Raw genomic sequence first — 21,656 nt, 5'->3', positions numbered from 1 at the left:
AGCATCCACAGTTCTTTGTTTTATTTTAGATACAAAGCAGGTTGAGTTCCAGACCTGGGATCACTGGTAGCCTGGGATCTATAGCATTGTCAGTTGAGAGTAAGTCTGATGTAGGTCTAATTTGTTTTTAACTGTTTGACCTGAAAATCTCTGTTAAAGAAACAGCAAGGAAAATGGCTTAAATATTACCAAGGAACAAAACATCCATTGGAAAGCTCTTCTGACTGTTTCCTCGATGAACTTAGAAGCAGGGTTGAGAAGTTGGGTGTTCTGTGCGGCTGTGGGCGAGAGTGCAGTGCAGTTGGCAATAATAGCAGGTCCAAAGTATTTGTGTACACCGCGCAACAATCGGCTGACAGGGATGTTCCCTCCCAGTTGGGGAACACCTCACCAGTCAGGGACATTCGGCCTCGGATCTTCAGATGACCATCCTCCAAGGCTGACTTCAGGATACACAACAACACAGGGTGGCTGAGCAGTGGCTGATAGCCAAATTCAGTATCCGTGAGGATGGCCTCAACCAGGATCTTGGGTTCATGTCACACTACAGGTGACCCCACCACACTGTACACTCACACACACGCAGATACTCACACACTCATGCAGACCCTCTCATACACACACACACACATTCTCTCTCAGACACACAAACACACGGTCTCACAGACACTTTTTTCTTGATCTCTCTGTCTCCCTCACACGCACGCGCGCATACAGAAGTCTAAGAGGTTAATTTGCATTTGCATAATTAATTGCAGAAACGTTCTATTTCGTTCAAAGAGCACACAATCTGCAGGCAGTCAATCCATGTGACATTACATAAATTCCTACTCTGGAAATAGAACCAGTCTGACTCAAGATTGGGATACAGACCGACTCTAACCTCACACCTTTAATGCATTGTCCGAGCTGAGATGTCACCTTTTTTTGTAAAACCTTCAGTTATATCGAGAATGTGATTTGAAAGAAGTTCTGTGATTTACATATTAATGAACCAATACCTGCAACCCATTCTAAAAGATGAAAGACTTCACAGCAATCTAGGTTTGTTCAATAATATCGTATCAGTTGCATGCATGACACTGTGATCTTTTGCTGTAAGTTCTGGGTCTTATGATTCTGCTCCACAGTTACCTGATGAAGGAGCAACGCTCTGAAAGCTAGTACTCCTAAATAAACCTGTTGGACTATAGCCTGGTGTTGAGAGTGTGGTGCTGGAAAAGAACAGCAGGTCAGGCAGCAGCCAAGGAACAGGAGAATCAACGTTTTGGACATGAGCCCTTCATCAGAAATGAGGCTTGTGAGTCCGGGGTGGGCTGAGATATATTGAGAGGGGTGTGGGGCTGGGGGTATATAGCTGAAAATGCAATAGATGAAGGTGGGGGAGAAGGTGATAGGTCAGAGAGGAGGGTGGAGCAGTTGATGGAAAAGATGATGGACAGGTCAAGAGGGCAGCACTGAGTTGGAGGCTTGGGTCTGGAGGGTGGGGTGTGTGTGGGGGGGAGTGGGGGGAGAGAGAGAATGAGGAAACTGGTGAAATCCACATTAATCCTGTGTTGTTGCAGGGTCCCAAAGTGAAAAATGAGGCGTTCTTCCTCCAGGCGTCGGGTGGTTAGGGTTTGGCGATGGAGAAGGCCCAGGATCTTCATATCTTTGGGGGAGTTGAAGTGTTTAGCCACTGGTTGGTGGGGTTGGTTAGTGTGGGTGTCCCAGAGATGTTCTCTGAAACAATCCGCAAGTTGGTGTCCTGTCTCCCTGATGTAGAAGAGACCACATTGGGTGTAACGGATACAGTAGATGACATTGGAAGTGCGGGTAAATTTCTGTTAGATGTGGAAAGATCCTTCAGGGCTTTGGACGGAGATGAGGACGGGGTGGGCACGGATTGGGGGGAATAGTGTGGGCACAGGTTTTGCACTTCTTGGGGTAGCAGGGAAAGGTGCCAGGTGTGGGCTTGTGGGGGGCGTGTATCTGACACGGAAGTTGCGGAGGGAATGGTCTCTCCGAAACGCTGATGGGGTGGGAAGGGAAATAAATCCCTAGTGGAAGGGTCTGTTTGTAGGTGGTGGAAGAGGCGGATGATGGTGCAATGTATACAGAGTTTCTGCCCCACCAAGCCTCCAACTTGGAATCACCCTCTTGACCTGGCCATCGTCTTTCCCATCTATCCGCTCCACCCTTCTCTCCGATCTATCTCCTTCTCCCCCACCTTCATCTACCTGTTGCATTCTCAGCTACCCCCTCCACCCCAGCCCCACCTCCCTCTCACTTATCTCTCAGCTCCCCCAACCACCACCACCTCGGCCCACAAGACTCATTCCTGATGAAGGGCTCATGACCGAAACGTCAATTCTCCTGCTCCTCTGATGCTTCCTGACCTGCTGTGCTTTTCCAGCACCATACTCTCGACTCTGATCTCCAGCATCTACAGTCCTCACTTTCTCCTATAACCTGGTGTTGTGTGCTTTTTAACATTGTGCATGTGGTTAGGTCATGTTAGGATTGAAAGCAGACTGATCTGTGTTGCTAGTTGATCGGTCTTACAGAATGAGTAACTGAGACAAATGGATATAGGTTTCAGGCAGATGAGGTTCAAAACAGGGAGGTCATCGTGTATGGGAAAGATGAAGGAAAGAATGAGTGCTTCTGGAGAAGAAATTGAACTGGTCACAAAGATTAGAAAGTGAGGCAAATGGAAAATCAGATTGTTAAGTATGGATGTTGCCAAGAAAACCATTTTCAAGGATTTTAGAATATGGTAGGGATAAGACTATGACTAAGAAATATTTTGTAGAAATAAGAGGCCACCCACTTCATCCTGACCTCTCCTGACTGAGAATCTGCAATTTAATCTAATTGATATATGTGACTATGTTAAATTGTATTCCCAAAGTAATATCCAAACAGCAGCCTCAAAAGGGACTGGGTTGTTTTTGCAGAAAACATCATGACTGTTTTCCAGGTTGCAGCCTACTCATTAATAATGCCATGGGAGGTCCTCTCATCACTTATTTGCTCTTCAGATAAACAGAAAATTAGTCATTGACTGGAATTCTTCCAGTGGCTTGTCACATTGATCTCCAAATCTAAGGAAAATGTTCTCCGTTAGCATTTTTGAACAATGAATCAGCAAGGGTTCTTTGTGAATGCAGATTAGCATCCTTACCAGTTCTGCAAGCAGATGGACAAACATAAAGTAAAGAACATATTATAGGATTCTGATCAAAGTGCATGATATCTTCATGTCAAGCTTATTGAACAGTAAATCCTTTGTTACTTTTCGCTGTAAGCAATTCTTTTCATTTTTTTCCAGGAAGCAGAAACAGGAAGTAATCTTCACACAACAGAATATTCCCTAATGAGTTTATGAAGTTTGATGCCAGTGTGAAGTTAGAAATGCAGGCCATGTCTTCCAATGACAGGTGGTTTGTTTCAACAGCGAATCCCTTCAGCTATTTATAGGACATAAAATACTGACCACATTTCTGAAGAAGGTTTAGTGGATATGAAACGTTAACTCTGCTTTCTCGCCATGGATGCTGCCAGACCTGCTGAGTTTTGTCAGCACATTCTGTTTTCATTGCCGATCTTCAGTATCTGCAATTCTTTGTTTTGTTAAGATACTGTCTGTACCCAACCAGCTTGCGCAAGCAAAATTCACAATGCATTGTTCAACATTATATGTGCTGCAGTTGGATCGCATTTGCTACATCATCTAGAGTGAGTGGAGAATTACATTGGCAATCAATTTAGGATTGTTAGTTGAGCTCACAGTATGGTGCACGTTTGTGTATTGGAAGCCACATTAGATTAGATTAGATTCCCTACAGTGTGGAAACAGGTCCTTCGGACCCAACAAGTCCACACTGATTCTCCGAAGAGCAACCTGCACATTTTTGGACTGTGGGAGGAAATAGGAGCACCCGGAGGAAACCCACGCAGATACGGGGAGAATGTGCAAACTCCACACAGACAACTGCCTGAGGTGGGAATTGAACCCGGGTCTCTGGCACTGTGAGGCAGCAGTGCTAACCACTGTGCCAACCATATTACTCTTTGGGACCGTGTACTTTGCAGATGCAATATTTTAACCCAAAGACACAGATGGCAGCCATTCTCTTGTTTATTTCTCAGGGTAATGCCTTCACTAATCAGATTCAAAGTTAAAAATCACACAACATCAGGTTATAGTTAACAGGTTTAATTGGAAGCACTAGATTTTGGAGCGCCGCTCCTTGGGTTCATGTCGCACTACCGGTGACTACCATTGCACTACACACACACGTATACAAACAGACACACACACACTCCCACGCATCCTCTCACAGAGTTAGACACTCTACACTCACATACACACTCTCTCACACTCTCAACCCCCCCCCCCCCCCCCCCACCCCAGACACATACACAAAAACCCACATGCACATATATTCACATGTGGGGTGAATTTGTACTTGCAGAGTTACATTGTACTTTGCTCAAAAACTGCATCAATTCATGTAAGACTCTGTTAACTCACTTTTTAGATTAGAATCAGTCTAAACCTTATGGCACAGACAGGGAACACACTGGGCTAACACCTTCAAACATATTATCTGGCTAACACCAATTGTTACAGTTAACCTGAGAATGTGACTTTTAAAAAAAGTTTTGTGATTTACGTATGAAAGAAGTGAAACTATCAAAGTATTCGAACAGATGAAAGACTCAACAAACAATCAAGGTATTTTTCAATGTATAATTTCAGTTACGTCACACTGTAAACTTTTGCTATAAATTCTGTGTCTTATGATTGTGTCCTCCACAAACACCTGATGAAGGAGTGGTGCTCCAAAAGCTAGTGCTTCCAATTAAACCTGTTGGACTATAACCTGGTGTTGTGTGATTTTTAACTTTGTACACCCCAGTCCAACCCAGGCATCTCCAAATCATAATCAGATTCATTGTGCCTTGTCTAAAATTTCAACAAAGCTTCATGGTTTACTGTCAGTCATCATTAATTGCTCCATTCTCCATGTCGTTATTCTCTGAGACAAGTGGCCAGCCAATCAGCTGTCCTTTCATACAGCAAAAATGCTTTTACTTTAATTTTTCTTGCAAAGTGTGCAAGAAGAAAAAGCTTTGACAAATACATCTTTTTTTCAGCAATATTCAAGTTCTGTGCTATCAAATGACTATTCCCTCCTAATTTAAACGACAAAATCAAATTGTAGAAAAGTTTTATTTTTATTCACAATCAATTAGTCATAGAGCCATACAGCGCAAAACAGACCCTTCAGTCCAATTCATCCATGCCGACCAGACATCCCAATCTGACTTAATCCCATTTGCCAACATTTGGTCCATGTCCCTCTAAACTCTCCCTATTCATTTACCCTTCCAGATGCCTTTTCAATGTTGTAATTGTACCCAGTTCCACCACTTCCTTGGCAGCTTGTTCCATACACGCACCACCCTCTGCATGAAAGATTTATCCTTCAGGTCCCTTTTAAATCTTTCTCCTGTCACCTCAAATCTATGCCCTATTGTTTTGGACTCCCCTACCCTGGGGAAAAAAAGACCTTGGGTATTTACCCTATTTATGCCCCTCATGATTATATAAACCTCTATAAGGTCACCCCTGAGCCTCCAATCTTACAGGGAAGAGTGTCCCGGCCTATTCAGCCTCTCCGTTTAATTCAGAGGCTCCAAACAGGGTAACATCCTTGTAAATATTTTCTGTCCCACAATGAAATATCATCACAATATAGGAAGAGAAATTTGAGACCAGTAGAATCTAGCATTGTGGTTTCAGATTGTTAGCAAAACAGGAATTGACTTGGAGCACTGACTAATTTTAAAATCATGATTAGTCAAGTATTAACAGAGATAATGATCTTAACAATAGCCTTAACTCCTGCTGCATTAAAAATAATAAATATATTATAAATGTTAATATCCATTTCTGCTCTTCCCAAACCCCACCCTCACCTTCCCTCAGTTTGGCCCAAGGAGACTGGGAGCAGCTGCATGCAAATCAAACTATGTCAGAGCACTTTTACGACACAAGGACAGCAAATCAAACCAAATCAGCTTCAGTATGACTGAAATAACAACACAGTGAATTTAAAATATTCAGTGATCTTCAAATTTGCTCAATTGTTGCTCGCCACACCTTATAAATAATTGATCTTGGATACAAAGATTATATGTTAAACAGTTAATTTTTTTGTTTATTATTAAGAATGTAACTTTAGCAAAACTTATATAAAATGCAGAGCAATCTAATTAATATCTGTGATCTAGGACTGAACGTCTTTGATCGTAAACCCACTCCTCACTTTCTAGTTATTGCATATTTATCTGGCCACCCTCTTTTTGTTTTGGGAAGTTTTCTCATACCCTTGCATAGCTCTACACAGTCCATCTTAAGATAGTGCTCTGGAACTCGTATCTGCCTGTACCTCAGTATAAGTTGACTGTGCTAATTTATGTAATTCAGGATCTGTTTTCTGTGCCTCAACCAATGATATGAAAAACTCCCTCTGAAGTATCTACACCTTTCATAAAATTTCACCTATCCTTTCATTGTTTGTGGTGTTGTATCAACTGTTACTGTGTTTCGTTGAATTATTGCTCTGGCTGCCCCACATGGGGAAAATACCGAGAACCTGTTCCTGTAATTGTTCTATTCCTTGAACTGCCTTTGGGCATTCAGGAATTATGGGCAAAGCTATGATCTTTAGTCCTGCCAAATCATTACTCAGAAGTAAGTCTACACCCTGGAAAGGTAATGTCTTTAGTACCCTGACAACAACTTCTGCTGATAGCTGGTCATCTGCCAGTTGTGCTTTATATAATTGAACCAGAATATATTCTCTGTGAATCCCAATTATTCTTAGTTCCCGTCAAACTTTCTGGAGGGAAGACTAAGCTTTTCTCCAGTAAAAGTGATTATCTTGCCCCCGTACGGTTGAGTGTTTCGCTACTTCACCTAAAGAAAAAGGAATCATATTCTTTTTCCACAAAAACCCTCTATACCTCTCATCTGTCTGACATATTGCTTTGCTGAAAACAGAATTTACCTCAGCTCTTTTGTTCTCAATAGAGCTACAATCTTGTCTGTAGTGTTATCTTTATGAGTTCACTTCTCTAACTCATTTTTACTAACTGCTGCACGGTCCCTTGGTTTTACTTTGCAAATTCCAATGTTACAAATAAACGTGGCCTACCTTATTACTATAGAAACATTTAAGCTTTCTAACTTCACCATCAAACTCACCATGGACTACTCTCGACTGTCTGTCTCATTCTTGGACACGTGCGTCTCCATCAAGGACGGACACCTCAGCACCACACTCTACCGCAAACCCACAGACAACCTCATAATGCTACACTTCTCCAGCTTCCACCCAAAACATATTAAAACAGCCATTCCCTATGGACAAGCCCTACGCATACATCGGATCTGCTCAGATGAGGAGGAACGTGACGGACATCTGAAAGTACTCAGGGACGCCCTCACAAGAACGGGGTACGATGTTCAACTCATCGACCGCCAGTTCCGACGTGCCACAGCAAGGAACCTTAATGACCTCCTCAGGAGACAGACACGGGCTGCAACCGACAGGGTACCCTTCGTTGTTCAGTACTTCCCAGGGGCTGAAAAATTACGCCATGTTCTTCGTGACCTGCAACACATTATCAATGAGGATGAGCACCTCACCAAAACCTTCCCCACACCTCCACTACTTGCCTTTAAACAACTGCCAAACCTCAAACAGATCATTGTTCGTAGCAAACTGCCCGGCTCTCAGGACAACTCCATAAAACCCTGTCACGATGGACGCTGCAAAACGTGTCAGATTGTGGACATAGATACCACTATTACGCGTGGGAACACCTCCCACCGTGTACATGGCAAGTACTCATGTGACTCAGCCAACATTATCTATCTTATACGTTGCAGGCAGGGATGCCCGGAGGCATGCTACATTGGGGAAACCGAGCAAAGGCTATGACAACAGATGAATGGGCACCGCACAACCATCAACAGACAGGAGGGTTCCCTCCCAGTTGGGGAACACTTCAGTGGTCCAGGACATTCAGCCTTGGACCTTCGGGTGACCATCCTCCAAGGTGGACTTCGGGACAGGCAGCAGAGGAAAGTGGCCGAACAGAGGCTGATAGCTAAGTTCGGTACCCATAGGGAGGGCCTCAACCGGGATCTTGGGTTCATGTCACATTACAGGTGACCACCATTGCACTACACACACACACACACACACACACATATTCCTACATACACACACTCTCACAAATACATGGACACAGATACACACCGACGTGCACACAGACACCCACACACACCCTTATAGACACACAGACTCTCACACATGCACCCCCTCACAGACTTAAGACACTCTGCACTCACTACACACACACACACTTTCTCACACTCACAATCCCCACCTCAGACAGACACACACAGACAGACAAAGACCCACATGCACACATATATTTAGTGTGGTGAATTTTTTTGGTACTTTCAGAGTTACATTGCACTTTGCTCAAAAACCACATACGTGCATGTAGAACTCTGAGCTCAAAAACTGCATGAATTTATGTAAAACTCTGTTATCTTACTTTTTAGATTGGAATTAATCTAAACATCAGGTCATAGACAGAGAACACAGGGGGCTAACACTTTCAACATATTGTCTAGCTATCACCATTGTTAACAGCTAACCCGAGAATGCAACTTTAAAAAAAAGAGTTTTGTGATTTACACATGAAAGAAGTGAAACTATCACTGTATTCTAACAGATGAAAGGCTTAACAGACAATCAATTTTTCAATGTATAATTTCAGTTACATCACACTGCAAACTTTTGCTATAAATTCCGTGTTACGATCGAGCCCTCCACAATCACCTGATGAAGGAGCGTCGCTCCAAAAGCTAGAGTGCTTCCAATTAAACCTGTTGGACTATAACCTGGTGTTGTGTGATTTTTAACTAACTTCACCTCCACCTTCAACACTTTCCTTCCTAGTCTGAGGAAGTGTTTTTGGGACATTCCCTATTGTCCGTTATCCGTCTGAGTTACCTGCCTTCCTTTCACTCTCCTATTTCTTACCTCTTTCAAACTTCTGGGGTGACAGAAAACAGTGGTTAGCACAGTTGCCTCGCCAGGGACCCAGGTTCGATTCCCACCTCTGGCAACTCTCTGTGTGGAGTTTGCATATTCTCCCTGTGTCTGCGTGGGTTTCGTCTGAGTTCTCCGGTTTCCTTCCACAATACAAAGATGTGCAGATCAGGTGAATTAGCCATGCAAAGTTGCCCATAGTGTTAGGTGGATTAGTCAGGGATAAAACATAGGGTAGGGGACTGAGTGTGGGTGAGTTACTGTTTGCTGTGAACTTGTAGGGCCAAAGGGCCTATTTCTGTACTGTAGGGAATCTAATCTAAGACAGGTTTACAGATCAGTTCATAATCATAAGCCATTATAACTGTTTATCTTGCTTTTGCTACCCTTTGGTCTTCTACGTGAATTACAAGGTAGGGAAATTTTCAATTCTTCTAAAGGAATGATGTCTCTGAGTGCATCATAATTATTTTCAGTGCTCTTTAATGCTCTTATCTACCTGTCAAAATTATTTTGTTTAACTCTCAAACTCATTGTACATTTGTACAGGTGTAACCATAAGTTCTGAAACCTCTGCCTGCATAATACTTTCTCAAATTACTTTGCTTCAAATTTTCAGAAAATTTACAAATTTGAAATATCACTTGTCTGAACCACAGTTTATGACTCGTCCTGTCCGCTTCCAAGCTCTCTCAAACTTCTGGTTTAACTTTCTTAAGCTACAACATTTGGTAATGTAAATTTCCTTTTGCTTTTTCTGCACTTCCTTTGTCAATGTCCTTTTTAGGTTCCACACTATCCTCTTCATATTTACCAATTTTCCTAAGTTTTGTGACATCATTTGAACTTGTCCCCTGCATACAAAAATTTAAATCATTTATAAATTATAGGAAAAACAAAAATCTCAATACGAACCTAGGGAAACGACCCTATAAATCTTCTCCATTTTTATCTCAGCTAATTTTATATCCATGTTATTACTGTTCCTTTAAATTCATGACTTATAATTCTATTCTCAATAAATGGAAGTCAAGGCCATTGCATCAACAGTATTTCCCTCGTAACCCTCTCTGTTATCTCTTCAAAAAACTCCAGCAAGATACTTAAACATAATTTTCCTGTAACAAATCCATGCTGGCTATTCCAAATCAATAGGCAATTTTGCACTTGATAATTAATCCTATCCTGTCCTATCTTATCCTGTCCAGTAGAAAGCGAGGACTGCAGATGCCGGAGATCAGAGTCGAGAGTGTGGTACTGGAAAAGCACAGCAGGTCAGGCAGCATCCGAGGAGCAAGAGAATCGACGTTTCGGGCATAAGCCCTTCATTAGGAATCCTAACGACTCTCCTGCTCCTTGGATGCTGCCTGACCTGCTGTGCTTTTCCAGCACCACATTCTCAACACTAAATAATTAGTTGCAGAGTTTTTCCTACTGTTTTGACGTTCTATTGGTGGGCAGCACGGTGGCACAGTGGTTAGCACTGCTGCCTTACAGCGCCGGAGACCTGGGTTCAATTCCCGCCTCAGGCGACTAACTGTGTGGAGTTTGCACGTTCTCCCCATGTCTGCGTGGGTTTCCTCCAGGTGCTCCGGTTTCCTCCCACAGTCCAAAGATGTGCAGGTCAGGTGAATTGGCCATGCTAAATTACCCGTAGTGTTAGGTAAGGGGTAAATGTAGGGGTATGGGTGGGTTGCGCTTCGACGGGTCGGTGTGGACTTGTTGGGCCGAAGGGCCTGTTTCCACACTGTAATGTAATCTAATCTAATACTGGACCACCTTGCCAACCTGTTTTTGAACAAGGACATGAGGTTTGCAATTCGCCATCCTCTAGCACCATCATCCTGGGAATCCTGGGAAAATTGAAAGATTGTTGTCAATACCTCTGAAATGTCTTTTTCGTTTCTTTTAATATCATTGGATGCATCTGGTCCCAGTGTCTGATCGACTTCAAATGGTGAAAGCTTATCGAATACCAACTCCTTATCAATTTGCCTCAGTTGTAAATGACTGTGTTTCCTCTTCCATCATACCATGGGCAGAATCTGCTTCATAAATGAAAACAGATGCAAAGTATTCATATAACATGCCTATTGCCTCCATGTGTAATTCCCCTTTTTGGTCCCTACTTAACTGTACTCCTTTTGCAAACCTTTTTACAATTTGTGTGCTCATAGAATACTTTGGGATTTTCCCTGCCAGTAATTTCTCTGTTCCATGTGTTTATTTTCTCACCTTCCTTCTGAACCTTCTGTATTCATTTTAATTCCTAACTGTACTTACTGCCTGACACCTGTCATAAGCGCACTTTTTTCCTACTTTATCTTAGTTTCTATCTCCTTTGTCATCCAGGAAGCTCTGCTTTTGTTTGTCGTGCCTTTCTCTTTTGAGGGAACGTTCCTTGAATATGCCTAAAGGTAGCCTGTTATTCAGGTACTGTTATTCCTGTCAGCCACCTTTGGTTTTAGTCCATCTGGCCCAGTTCCATTCATGATATACTGAAGTTAGCTAACTACCAGTTAATTCTAAGTACTTTGTCTGCTGTCTTTGTGGCAAGATTAAAATTCACTTTGTGTTTTTCAGAGAGCCTCTGGGGCGAGGCGAAGCACTGCAACATGCTTACTAGACACCTTCAGGAAAGTTGGAAGAAATCTAAAGGGAACCACCTCGTAGAAAAACTAATTTTTGAAGTCACTAGTGCCAATGTAGTTCAGGACACGTCCTCCAAATATGTGGTGAGTGTTTAATGTTGTTGAGGTTAACTGTTGAATAGATAAGCCTTCGTTTTCTTGATGAAAGGCATTAATGTGTCAAAAAAAACTACACCTTATTATAGTCTAACCATTGAGGTGAATAGCATAGACAAAACTAAAGAAAAATGAGAATATCATCAAAGGGAAGGGATTAGACAGACTTTTTAATAGAGTGAGATCAGCTGAATTAGATTGACCCTTCTCTGGAAATTTTTCTCTTTATCTGTCCCCAAATACCTCCAATCTGACATTGCCATAGATTCACTGATGTTAAATCTAGAATCTGTCAATAAGCTTGAAGAATGAACAGCATCTGAACAGTTTCTTACAACGTAGTAAAGTGGCAATAGACTGAGATCTCCAAACCAGGCCACTTGGAACTAGGATTCAGCAACTCGGGGAGTTTTGCTATTCTGTCAACTAGAACCATTTTGAGTTAATTTCTTGACTTGATTTGATGGGAAACTTGAAACATGCTCTCGCAAACACATTTGGATTTCATTTTGACCGTAAATGAACAAACGCTCAAACACTCAGACGTAGAATCCATTTATGGGTGGTGTGTGTTCACATTGCTGCTGCTCTTTATAATTCTCACAGCCACAGATGTCCTTATCTGGTCTGGTCTCGTGTGACTCCAGACCCACAGCAATGTGGTTGGCTGTCAACTGACCTGTGGGCAATTAGGAGATGGGTAACAAATACTGGCCTAGCCAGCAATGTCCACATCCAGAGAATGATTTTTTTTAGAAAAGTGGATTTGCTTTTGTTTCTTGTCTTTCATCTTTCTCATGCAAACACACTTGAGAGTATGTTTTACTTTTTAAAAAAAAAATCGTTTTTCTGATAGAAGGTCTCAAGTTAGGAGTTCAAACTCTTCAAACTTCATTTAGATGCTTTTCTTTTTGATTGGTAAAAACTGCAACATTTTACACTTTTCTTATTGCCTAATGTTCCTAAACTGAAGTATATTAGTTACAGACTGAAAAGTTAAGCAGTTTTTCAGAGTCCATTTTGTTCCTTTTAAAATTCTGAACATATGCATCTTCCTATAAATAACTGAAGTTTTTAAAACAATGTGTAATTACTTCTTTAAATTGTACCAACAGTTGGAGGGATGTATGAGCTACCATATGTCAATGTGTCCTACTAATTTTTCAGTTCATTTATAGTAAAGGATCTTTTTAATCACAGAATGCCATAGTTACTTGTACTCTATAATTATATATTGAATGCAAGTCATTATCTAAACAGTCTCCTGTGCCAAAGGTTTTTTTGCCCATGTTCTTCAAAGATCTAGGCAACAGTATTAATTGTTGTTTGGGTCACAAATGACACATTGTGTAATCCTGTATCAATTTAATCTTCCTTTTAAAAATTCAAACAGGCTTCTTGCATTTCTAATGGTGTTAGGTTTGTTAATTAAAGCAGAAATAGAAATGACAGGCAGCAGCAATCCAGTGTTACTTTAATTGACCCATTAGGAGTGGCTTAACTAGGGTGATAGCTGGTCGTGCTCTTCATTAGGGCACTATGATTCCAGATATAGCTGTCTCAACAACAGGGTGGGACAGTGGCTATTATTAGTAAACTATGACAGTGGCTATTAATAGATAAAATGTCAGATCAGTGGGAATTGCTCAAAAATGATTTGATTATGATACATAAACAGTTTATACCCAAAATGGATAAGAATGTTACCTGACAAAGAAAAAACAGATGACTAAAGAAGAAAGGTGTACAGAAATTTCAAGAAAAGATGAAAATGTGTAAACCCTGGTGAAAAGAAGTGCACAAAGAACAACAAAATAGACAGTATGTGCTTAAAAAAAGAGCTTGAATATGAACTTGCATGAGACATCAAATTCAATACAATTGTTTTAAAGTTCTATTTGGGGAAACATCAAGAGTGTTATTGAAGCTAACAATGATAATGTTCCTAATTAAAGTAAGGAATGTTGGTTAATTAATGGCAGTCAGTATTTTTGATAGATTAGATTAGATTAGATTACTTACAGAGTGGAAACAGGCCCTTCGGCCCAACAAGTTCACACCGACCTGCCGAAGCGCAACCCACCCATATCCCTACATTTACCCCTTTAACCTAACACTATGGGCAATTTAGCATGGCCAATTCACCTGACCCGCACATCTTTGGACTGTGGGAGGAAACCGGAGCACCCGGAGGAAACCCACGCAGACATGGGGAGAATGTGCAAACTCCACACAGTCAGTCGCCTGAGTCGGGAATTGAACCCGGGTCTCTGGCGCTGTGAGGCAGCAGTGCTAACCACTGTGCCACCGTGCCGCCAAATGATAAAGATGTGCCATTTCACGCAATAAACCTAATCTTGTATCAGGGACAAGGACTCACCATAATTCACATGAGCAAAATAATAGTACTGGAGAAAATATGATGGTAAAAAGTGACAAATCCTCGAAATACATTGAAAAAAAGAATTTTAATCTTTGGTATTGCCCTAACTATAATTCTCTAAATTTCTTGCAATTCAGAAACTCTTCCTTTGGAGCAGAACATTGCAAATGTTATGCAGCTCCTTAAGAGAGGTGAGAAAGGGAAACCAGAAAATTAAAGGCCAGAAATAGATGGTGACACCTTGCAAAATGTCCATATTACAGAGGAGGAAATACTGGATGTCTTGAAACGCGTAAGGTGGATAAATCCCCAGGACCTGATCAGGTGTACTCTAGAACTCTGTGGGAAGCTAGAGAAGTGTTTGCTGGGCCTCTTGCTGAGATATTTGTTTCATCGATATTCACAGGTGAGATGCCGGAAGACTGGAGGTTGGCTAACGTGGTGCCACTGTTTAAGAAGGGTGGTAAGGACTAGCCAGGAAACTATAGACCAGTGAGTCTGACGTCGCTGGTGGGCAAGTTGTTGGAGATAATCCTGAAGGACAGGATGTACATGTATTTGGAAAGGCAAGGACTGATTAGGGATAGTCAACATGGCTTTGTGCGTGGGAAATCATGTCTCACAAACTTGATTGAGTTTTTTGATGAAGTAACAAAGAGGATTGATGAGGGCAGAGCAGGAGATGTGATCTATATGGACTTCAGTAAGGCATTCGACAAGGTTCTCCATGAGAGACTGATTAGCAAGGTTAGATCTCACAGAGTACAGAGCGAACTAGCCATTTGGATACAGTGCTGGCTCAAAGGTAGAAGACGGAAGGTGGTGGTGGAGGGTTGTTTCTCAGACTGGAGGCCTGTGACCAGTGGAGTGCCACAAGAATCAGTACTGCGTCCGCTACGTTTTGTCATGTGAGCATAAGTGGTACAGTTAGTAAGTTTGCAGATGACACCAAAATTGGAGGTGTAGTGGACAGCAAAGAGGATTACCTCAGATTACAACAGGATCTTGACCAGATGGGCCAATGGGCTGAGAAGTGGCAGCTGGAGTTTAATTTAGACAAATGTGAGGTGCTGCATTTTGGAAAAGCAAATCTTAGCGGGACTTATACACTTAATGGTAAGGTCCTAGGGAGTTTTGCTGAACAAAGATATCTTGGAGTGCACGTTAATAGCTCCTTTGAAAGTGGAGTCACAGGTAGATAGGATAGTGAAGAAGGCGTTTGGTATGCTTTCTTTCATTGGTCAGAATATTGAGTACAGGAGTTGGGAGATCATGTTGCGGCAATACAGGACATTGGTTAGGCCACTGTTGGACTATTGCGTGCAATTCCGGTCTCCTTCCTGTTGGAAAGGTGTTGTGAAACTTGAAAGGGTTCAGAAAAGATTTACAAGGATGTTGCCATGATTGGAGGATTTGAGCTATAGGGAGAGGCTGAACAGGCTGTTTTGCCTGGAGTGTCGGATGCTGAGGGGGTAACCCTATAGGGATTTACAAAATTATGAGGGGCATGGATAGGATAAATAGATAAAGTGTTTTCCCTAGGATGGTGAGTGCAGAACGAGAGGGCACAGGTTTAGGGTGAGAAGGGAAAGATATAAAAGAGACCTAAGGGGCAACTTTTTCACATTGAGGGTGGTACGTGTATGGAATGAGCTGCCAGAGGAAGTGGTGGAGGCTGGTACAATTGCAACATTTAAAGGCATCTGGATGGGTATATGAATGGGAAGGGTTTGGAGGGCCGGGTGCAGGCAGGTGGGACTAGATTGGGTTGGGATATCTAGTCGGCAAGGATGGGTTGGACCGAAGGGTCTGTTTCCATGCTGTACATCTCTATGACTCTATTTTAGCATTACAGCTGCTGTGAGGAAATTACTAGTCTATAATTAACCATAGAATAACTGAACACATGAAATGTTTAGCTGCTTAGTAATAGTGCCAGCCTAAGTTTATAAAGGGTGAGTTAAGCCTGAAGGACCTGACTAAATCTTTTGAAGAGCTATCTAATAAGTAAACACAATTGTAGCAAATAGATTCCAGTATGATTAAGTTGAGGCCAGAAAATAGATAGATCTGAGTACCTTCTTAATGGTGAAAGACTAAAATCAGTATCAGTCAAACAAGTTTATAGTCCATGTACTGACCATTAAAATGTCATAGGCAGCTATCAAAAAAAAATTAGAAGGTTAATAGAATGCTGGCTTTCACATCTACAAGGAGAAAGTAAGGTCTGCAGATGCTGGAGATCAAAGTTGAAACTTTATTGCTGGAACAGCACAGCAGGTCAGGCAGCATCCAGGGAACAGGAGATTCGACGTTTCGGGCACAGGCCCTTCTTCAGGAAATGAAGAAGGGCCTGTGCCCGAAACGTCGAATCTCCTGTTCCCTGGATGCTGCCTGACCTGCTGTGCTGTTCCAGCAATAAAGTTTCAACTTTCACATCTACAAGTAAAGAATATAAGGGGACTGAAGTCCTATGAGATGCTTTAACTGTTTTAAGTCCTTTAGGAAGGAAGAAACAAAGTAATAATTTTGTATAGAATAACAAGGCAACAATTCAGAAGGATGTTAATCAAGAGCTACAGCATTGTTCTACTGTATTCTTCCTTGAGAAGTGGATGTTGCTGGATGGGCATTTGGATGCCCATCCCTAATTATCCTGATTAGCTCTGTGGTCCATTTCAGGGATCAGCTAAGAGTCAGACATATTGTTGTGAATCTGGAGTCACATGTAGGCTAAACTAGGTAAAGAGAGCAGATTTCCTTTCCTAACTGACCTCAGTAAACCAGATCAAATTTGCAATGATTACCTGGTAATATGATCCTCTGCTATGTGGAAAAACTGCTTTCTGAAAGATCACGGGTGCTGGTGAAGATCTACGACCCCTCAAGAGGGGCCTCTTGGTTTGAGATCGGGCAAAAGAATCAACAAATGCAGTCCATTCAAAAAGCAACGGTCATTAGTTTATTGAATTAAGGTACTTTCACGCAATTCTATCCAGCAACACAGAGTTTGAAGCTTCTGTGTTCCGTGGTGAAGTTGCGCAATTACATTTGAAAGTTACACATTATTTATATGTTTTTTTTAGTAATAATACAATCTTAATGACAAGAAAGACCAATCACATATAATAAGGTGACAAGATTTAGAACATAGAACAATACAGCACAGAACAGGCCCTTCTGCCCACGATGTTGTGCTGAACATTTGTCCTAGCTTAAGCACCTATCCATGTACCTATCCATTTGCCACTTAAAGGTCACCAATAATTCTGACTCTGCCACTCCCACAGGCAGCACATTCCATGCCCCCATCACTCTCTGGGTAAAGAAACTACCCCTGACATCCCCCCCTATACCTTCCACCCTTCACCTTAAATTTATGTCCCCTTGTAACACTCTGTTGTACCTGGGGAAAAGGTCTCTGTCTATCTATTCCCCTGATCATCTTATAAACCTTTATCAAGTCACCCCTCATCCTTCGCCGTTCCAATGAGAAAAGCCTAGCACTCTCAACCTATCCTCGTACGACCTATTCTCCATTCCAGGCAACATCCTGGTAAATCTCCTCTGCACCCTATCCAAAGCTTCCACATCTTTCCTGAAGTGAGGTGACCAGAACTGCACACAGTACTCCAAATGTGGCCTTACCAAGGTCCTGTACAGCTGCAACATCACCTCACGTCTCTTGAATTCAATCCCTCTGCTAATGAACGCTAATATACCATAGGCCTTCTTACAAGCTCTATCCACCTGAGTGGCAACATTCAAAGAGCTATGAACATAGACCCCAAAATCCCTCTGCTCCTCCGCCTTACTAAGAACCCTACTGTTAACCCTGTATTCCGCATTCTTATTTGTCCTTCCAAAATGGACAACCTCACACTTGACAGGGTTGAACTCCATCTGCCACTCCTCAGCCCAGCTCTGCATCATATCTAAGTCCCTTTGCAGCCGACAACAGCCCTCCTCACTATCCACAACTCCACCAATCTTCGTATCATCTGCAAATTTACTGACCCACCCTTCGACTCCCTCTTCCAAGTCATTAATAAAAATTACAAACAGCAAAGGACCCAGAACTGATCCCTGCGGAACTCCACTTGTAACTGGGCTCCAGGCTGAATATTTACCATCTACCACCACTCTCTGACTTCGACTGGTTAGCCAGTTCTCTATCCAACTGGGATGGAAATGTGTTGCTGGAAAAGCGCAGCAGGTCAGGCAGCATCTAGGGAACAGGAGAATCGACGTTTCGGGCATTAGCCCTTCTTCAGGAATGAGGAAAGTTGGTCCAGCAGGCTAAGATAAAAGATAGGGAGGAGGGACTTGGGGGAGGGGCGTCGGAAATGTGATAGGTGGGAAGAGGTCAAGGTGAGGGTGATAGGTCAGATTGGGGTGGGGGCAGAGAGGTCGGGAAGAAGATTGCAGGTTAGGAAGGCGGTACTGAATTTGATGGATTTGACTGAGACAGGCTGGGGGGAGGGGAAATGAGGAAACTGGTGAAATCCGAGTTCATCCCTTGTGGTTGGAGGGTTTCTAGCCGGAAGATGAGGCGTTCTTCCTCCAACTGTCGTTTCGCTGTGGTCTGACTATGGAGGAGTCCAAAGACCTGCATATCCTTGGTGGAGTGGGAGGGGGAATTGAAATGTTGAGCTACAGGGTGGTTGGGTTGGTTGGTCCGGGTGTCCCAGAGGTGTTCCCTGAAACGCTCCGCAAGTAGGCGGCCCGTCTCCCCAATATAGAGGAGGCCACATCGGGTGGAGCGTTTCAGGGAACACCTCTGGGACACCCGGACCAACCAACCCAACCACCCTGTAGCTCAACATTTCAATTCCCCCTCCCACTCCACCAAGGATATGCAGGTCTTTGGACTCCTTCATCGTCAGACCACAGCGAAACGGCCGTTGGAGGAAGAACGCCTCATCTTTTGGCTAGGAACCCTCCAACCACAAGGGATGAACTCGGATTTCACCAGTTTCCTCATTTCCCCTCCCCCCAGCCTGTCTCAGTCAAATCCATCAAATTCAGCACCTCCTTCCTAACCTGCAATCTTCTTCCCGACCTCTCCGCCCCCACCCCAGTCTGACCTATCACCCTCACCTTGACCTCTTCCCACCTATCACATTTCCGACGCCCCTCCCCCAAGTCCCTCCTCCCTATCTTTTATCTTAGCCTGCTGGACCAACTTTCCTCATTCCTAAAGAAGGGCTAATGCCCGAAACGTCGATTCTCCTGTTCCCTAGATGCTGCCTGACCTGCTGCGCTTTTCCAGCAACACATTTCCATCTCTGATCTCCAGCATCTGCAGACCTCACTTTCTCCTCTATCAAACTGGCCAAATTTCCCACTATCCCATGCCTCCTGACTTTCCGCATAAGCCTACCATGGGGAACCTTATCAAATGCCTTACTAAAATCCATGTACACTACATCCACTGCTCCATCCTCATCCACATGCTTGGTCACCTCCTCAAAGAATTCAATAAGACTTGTAAGGCAAGACCTACCCCTCACAAATCCATGCTGGCTGTCCCTAATCAAGCAGTGTCTTTCCAGATACTCATAAATCCTATCCCTCAGTACCCTTTCCATTACTTTGCCTACCACCAAAGTAAGACTAACTGGCCTGTAATTCCCAGGGTTATCCCTATTCCCTTTTTTGAACAGGGGTACAACATTCGCCACTCTCCAGTCCCCTGGTACCACCCCCGTTGACAGTGAAGACGAAAAGATCATTGCCAAAGGCTCTGCAATTTCCTCTCTTGCTTCCCACATAATCCTAGGATATATCCCGTCAGGCCCGGGGGACTTGTCTATCCTCAAGTTTTTCAAAATGCCCAACACATCTTCCTTCCTAACAAGTATCTCCTCTAGCTTACCAATCCATTTCATACTCTCCTCTTCAACAATACTGTCCCTCTCATTTGTAAATACAACAAATACAACAAGTTAATCCAATGATATTTCCTGGGAAAGGGTTCTTAAATAAAAAAAGTCTAAACAACTGTAATATGGTGATGTGATTGAAGACAGGCTAATCCAATGGTATTTTTAAAGAAAGATATCTTATTTTCATAAATTGTCATGCCATGTATCAGTTCAAGGTTAGTCCAAATGGTCAATTAATGTGTCAGTATTCATGTTATGAAAACTCTATTGTCCTCTTATCTTTGAACTGCAACTTAATTCTGCAAATCAGCAGTATGGTTCACAGGCCATTTTATAGTATTCTTTTAAATTGAGAAACCATTTTGTTATAATAAAAATCTACATATTTTTGTTGCCTAAATTCAAATTTTAGATCCTCACTGGTGATGGCAGAGTATGTGGTTATTTTACAATTGTGTTAGCCATACAAATACAGGTAGTTCTCAGATAAGGTGCATTCCAGCAGCACGATTTGTATATAATGTTGCTGAGGTTGGAATCGAACCCAGGTCACTGGTGCTAAACCACTGTGCCACCCCATATTGTCCTTGGTTTTCTTTCAGAGGGGTCATGAAGGCAGAAGTTCCAATATGTCTGGAAATATTTACTTGAGAAAGTTTCTAAGTTTTCTTTTAAAACACTTGTACAATGAAAGGGGAATGGCCAGTTCTCCCAGTTCAGGTTTTGGTTTGGTTGCCTGGGGTGCTGGCAAAAGAAACAGTTCCATGGTGATCCTCCCCCGCTCTCACTCTTTCTCTCTCTCTGATCTTACCCCTTTCTGAATTAGTGGTGCTGGAAGAGCACAGCAGTTCAGGCAGCATCCAAGGAGCTTCGAAATCGACGTTTCGGGCAAAAGCCCTTCATCAGGAATAAAGGCAGTGAGCCTGGAGTGTGGAGAGATAAGCTAGAGGAGGGTGGGGGTGGGGAAAAAGTAGCATAGAGTACAATGGGTGAGTGGGGAGGGGATGGAGGTGATAGGTCAGGGAGGAGAGGTTGGAGTGGATAGGTGGAAAAGGAGATAGACAGGTAGGACAAGTCCGGACAGGTCATGGGAATAGTGCTGAGCTGCAAGTTTAGAACTAGGGTGAGGTGGGGGAAGGGGAAATGAAGAAACTGTTGAAGTCCACATTGATGCCCTGGGGTTGAAGTGTTCCGAGGCGGAAGATGAGGCGTTCCCTGTCAGAACCTGTGTTTAATTTTACCGTTTTTTTGCCAAGGGAGTGTTTATGGGATGTTACAGGTATTTGGAACAGCATCATTAAGTTGCGATAGAGCAGATAGAGTTGGGTTTTTGAATATTTATGTTATTCTAAATTTGGTTTTCTTTTGTTAAATAAATTGTTTTGTTTAAATCTAAGTGGTTGGGCCAGCTGCATCACTGTTGGAATATCCACTTTACATCTGCTTAAAACAACTAGAAAAGTTTAGGGTCTGAGCTACCTCCTTGAAATGTTTTGAGGGCGTCCTGCCTGGC

General features: G+C 42.7%; 1 protein-coding gene across 2 annotated transcripts in view; it reads left to right on the top strand.

The window, feature by feature from the left end:
• The window catches only part of snx21 (sorting nexin family member 21), a 62,597-nt gene that overhangs the window by 28,430 nt on the left and 12,511 nt on the right, over positions 1-21,656 (top strand). For both annotated transcript variants that reach the window (XM_043710161.2, XM_087994976.1), the window contains exon 3: positions 11,709-11,860. In XM_043710161.2, coding sequence (XP_043566096.2) covers positions 11,709-11,860 — 152 coding nt within the window. The remainder of the gene's footprint in view (positions 1-11,708; positions 11,861-21,656) is intronic.

The sequence above is a fragment of the Chiloscyllium plagiosum genome, unplaced genomic scaffold (assembly GCF_037043375.1).
Source record: "Chiloscyllium plagiosum isolate Xiang-an unplaced genomic scaffold, Cpla_swu_hap1 HiC_scaffold_15, whole genome shotgun sequence".
Lineage (NCBI taxonomy): Eukaryota > Metazoa > Chordata > Chondrichthyes > Orectolobiformes > Hemiscylliidae > Chiloscyllium > Chiloscyllium plagiosum.
This window is presented reverse-complemented; position numbering and strand designations above follow the sequence as displayed.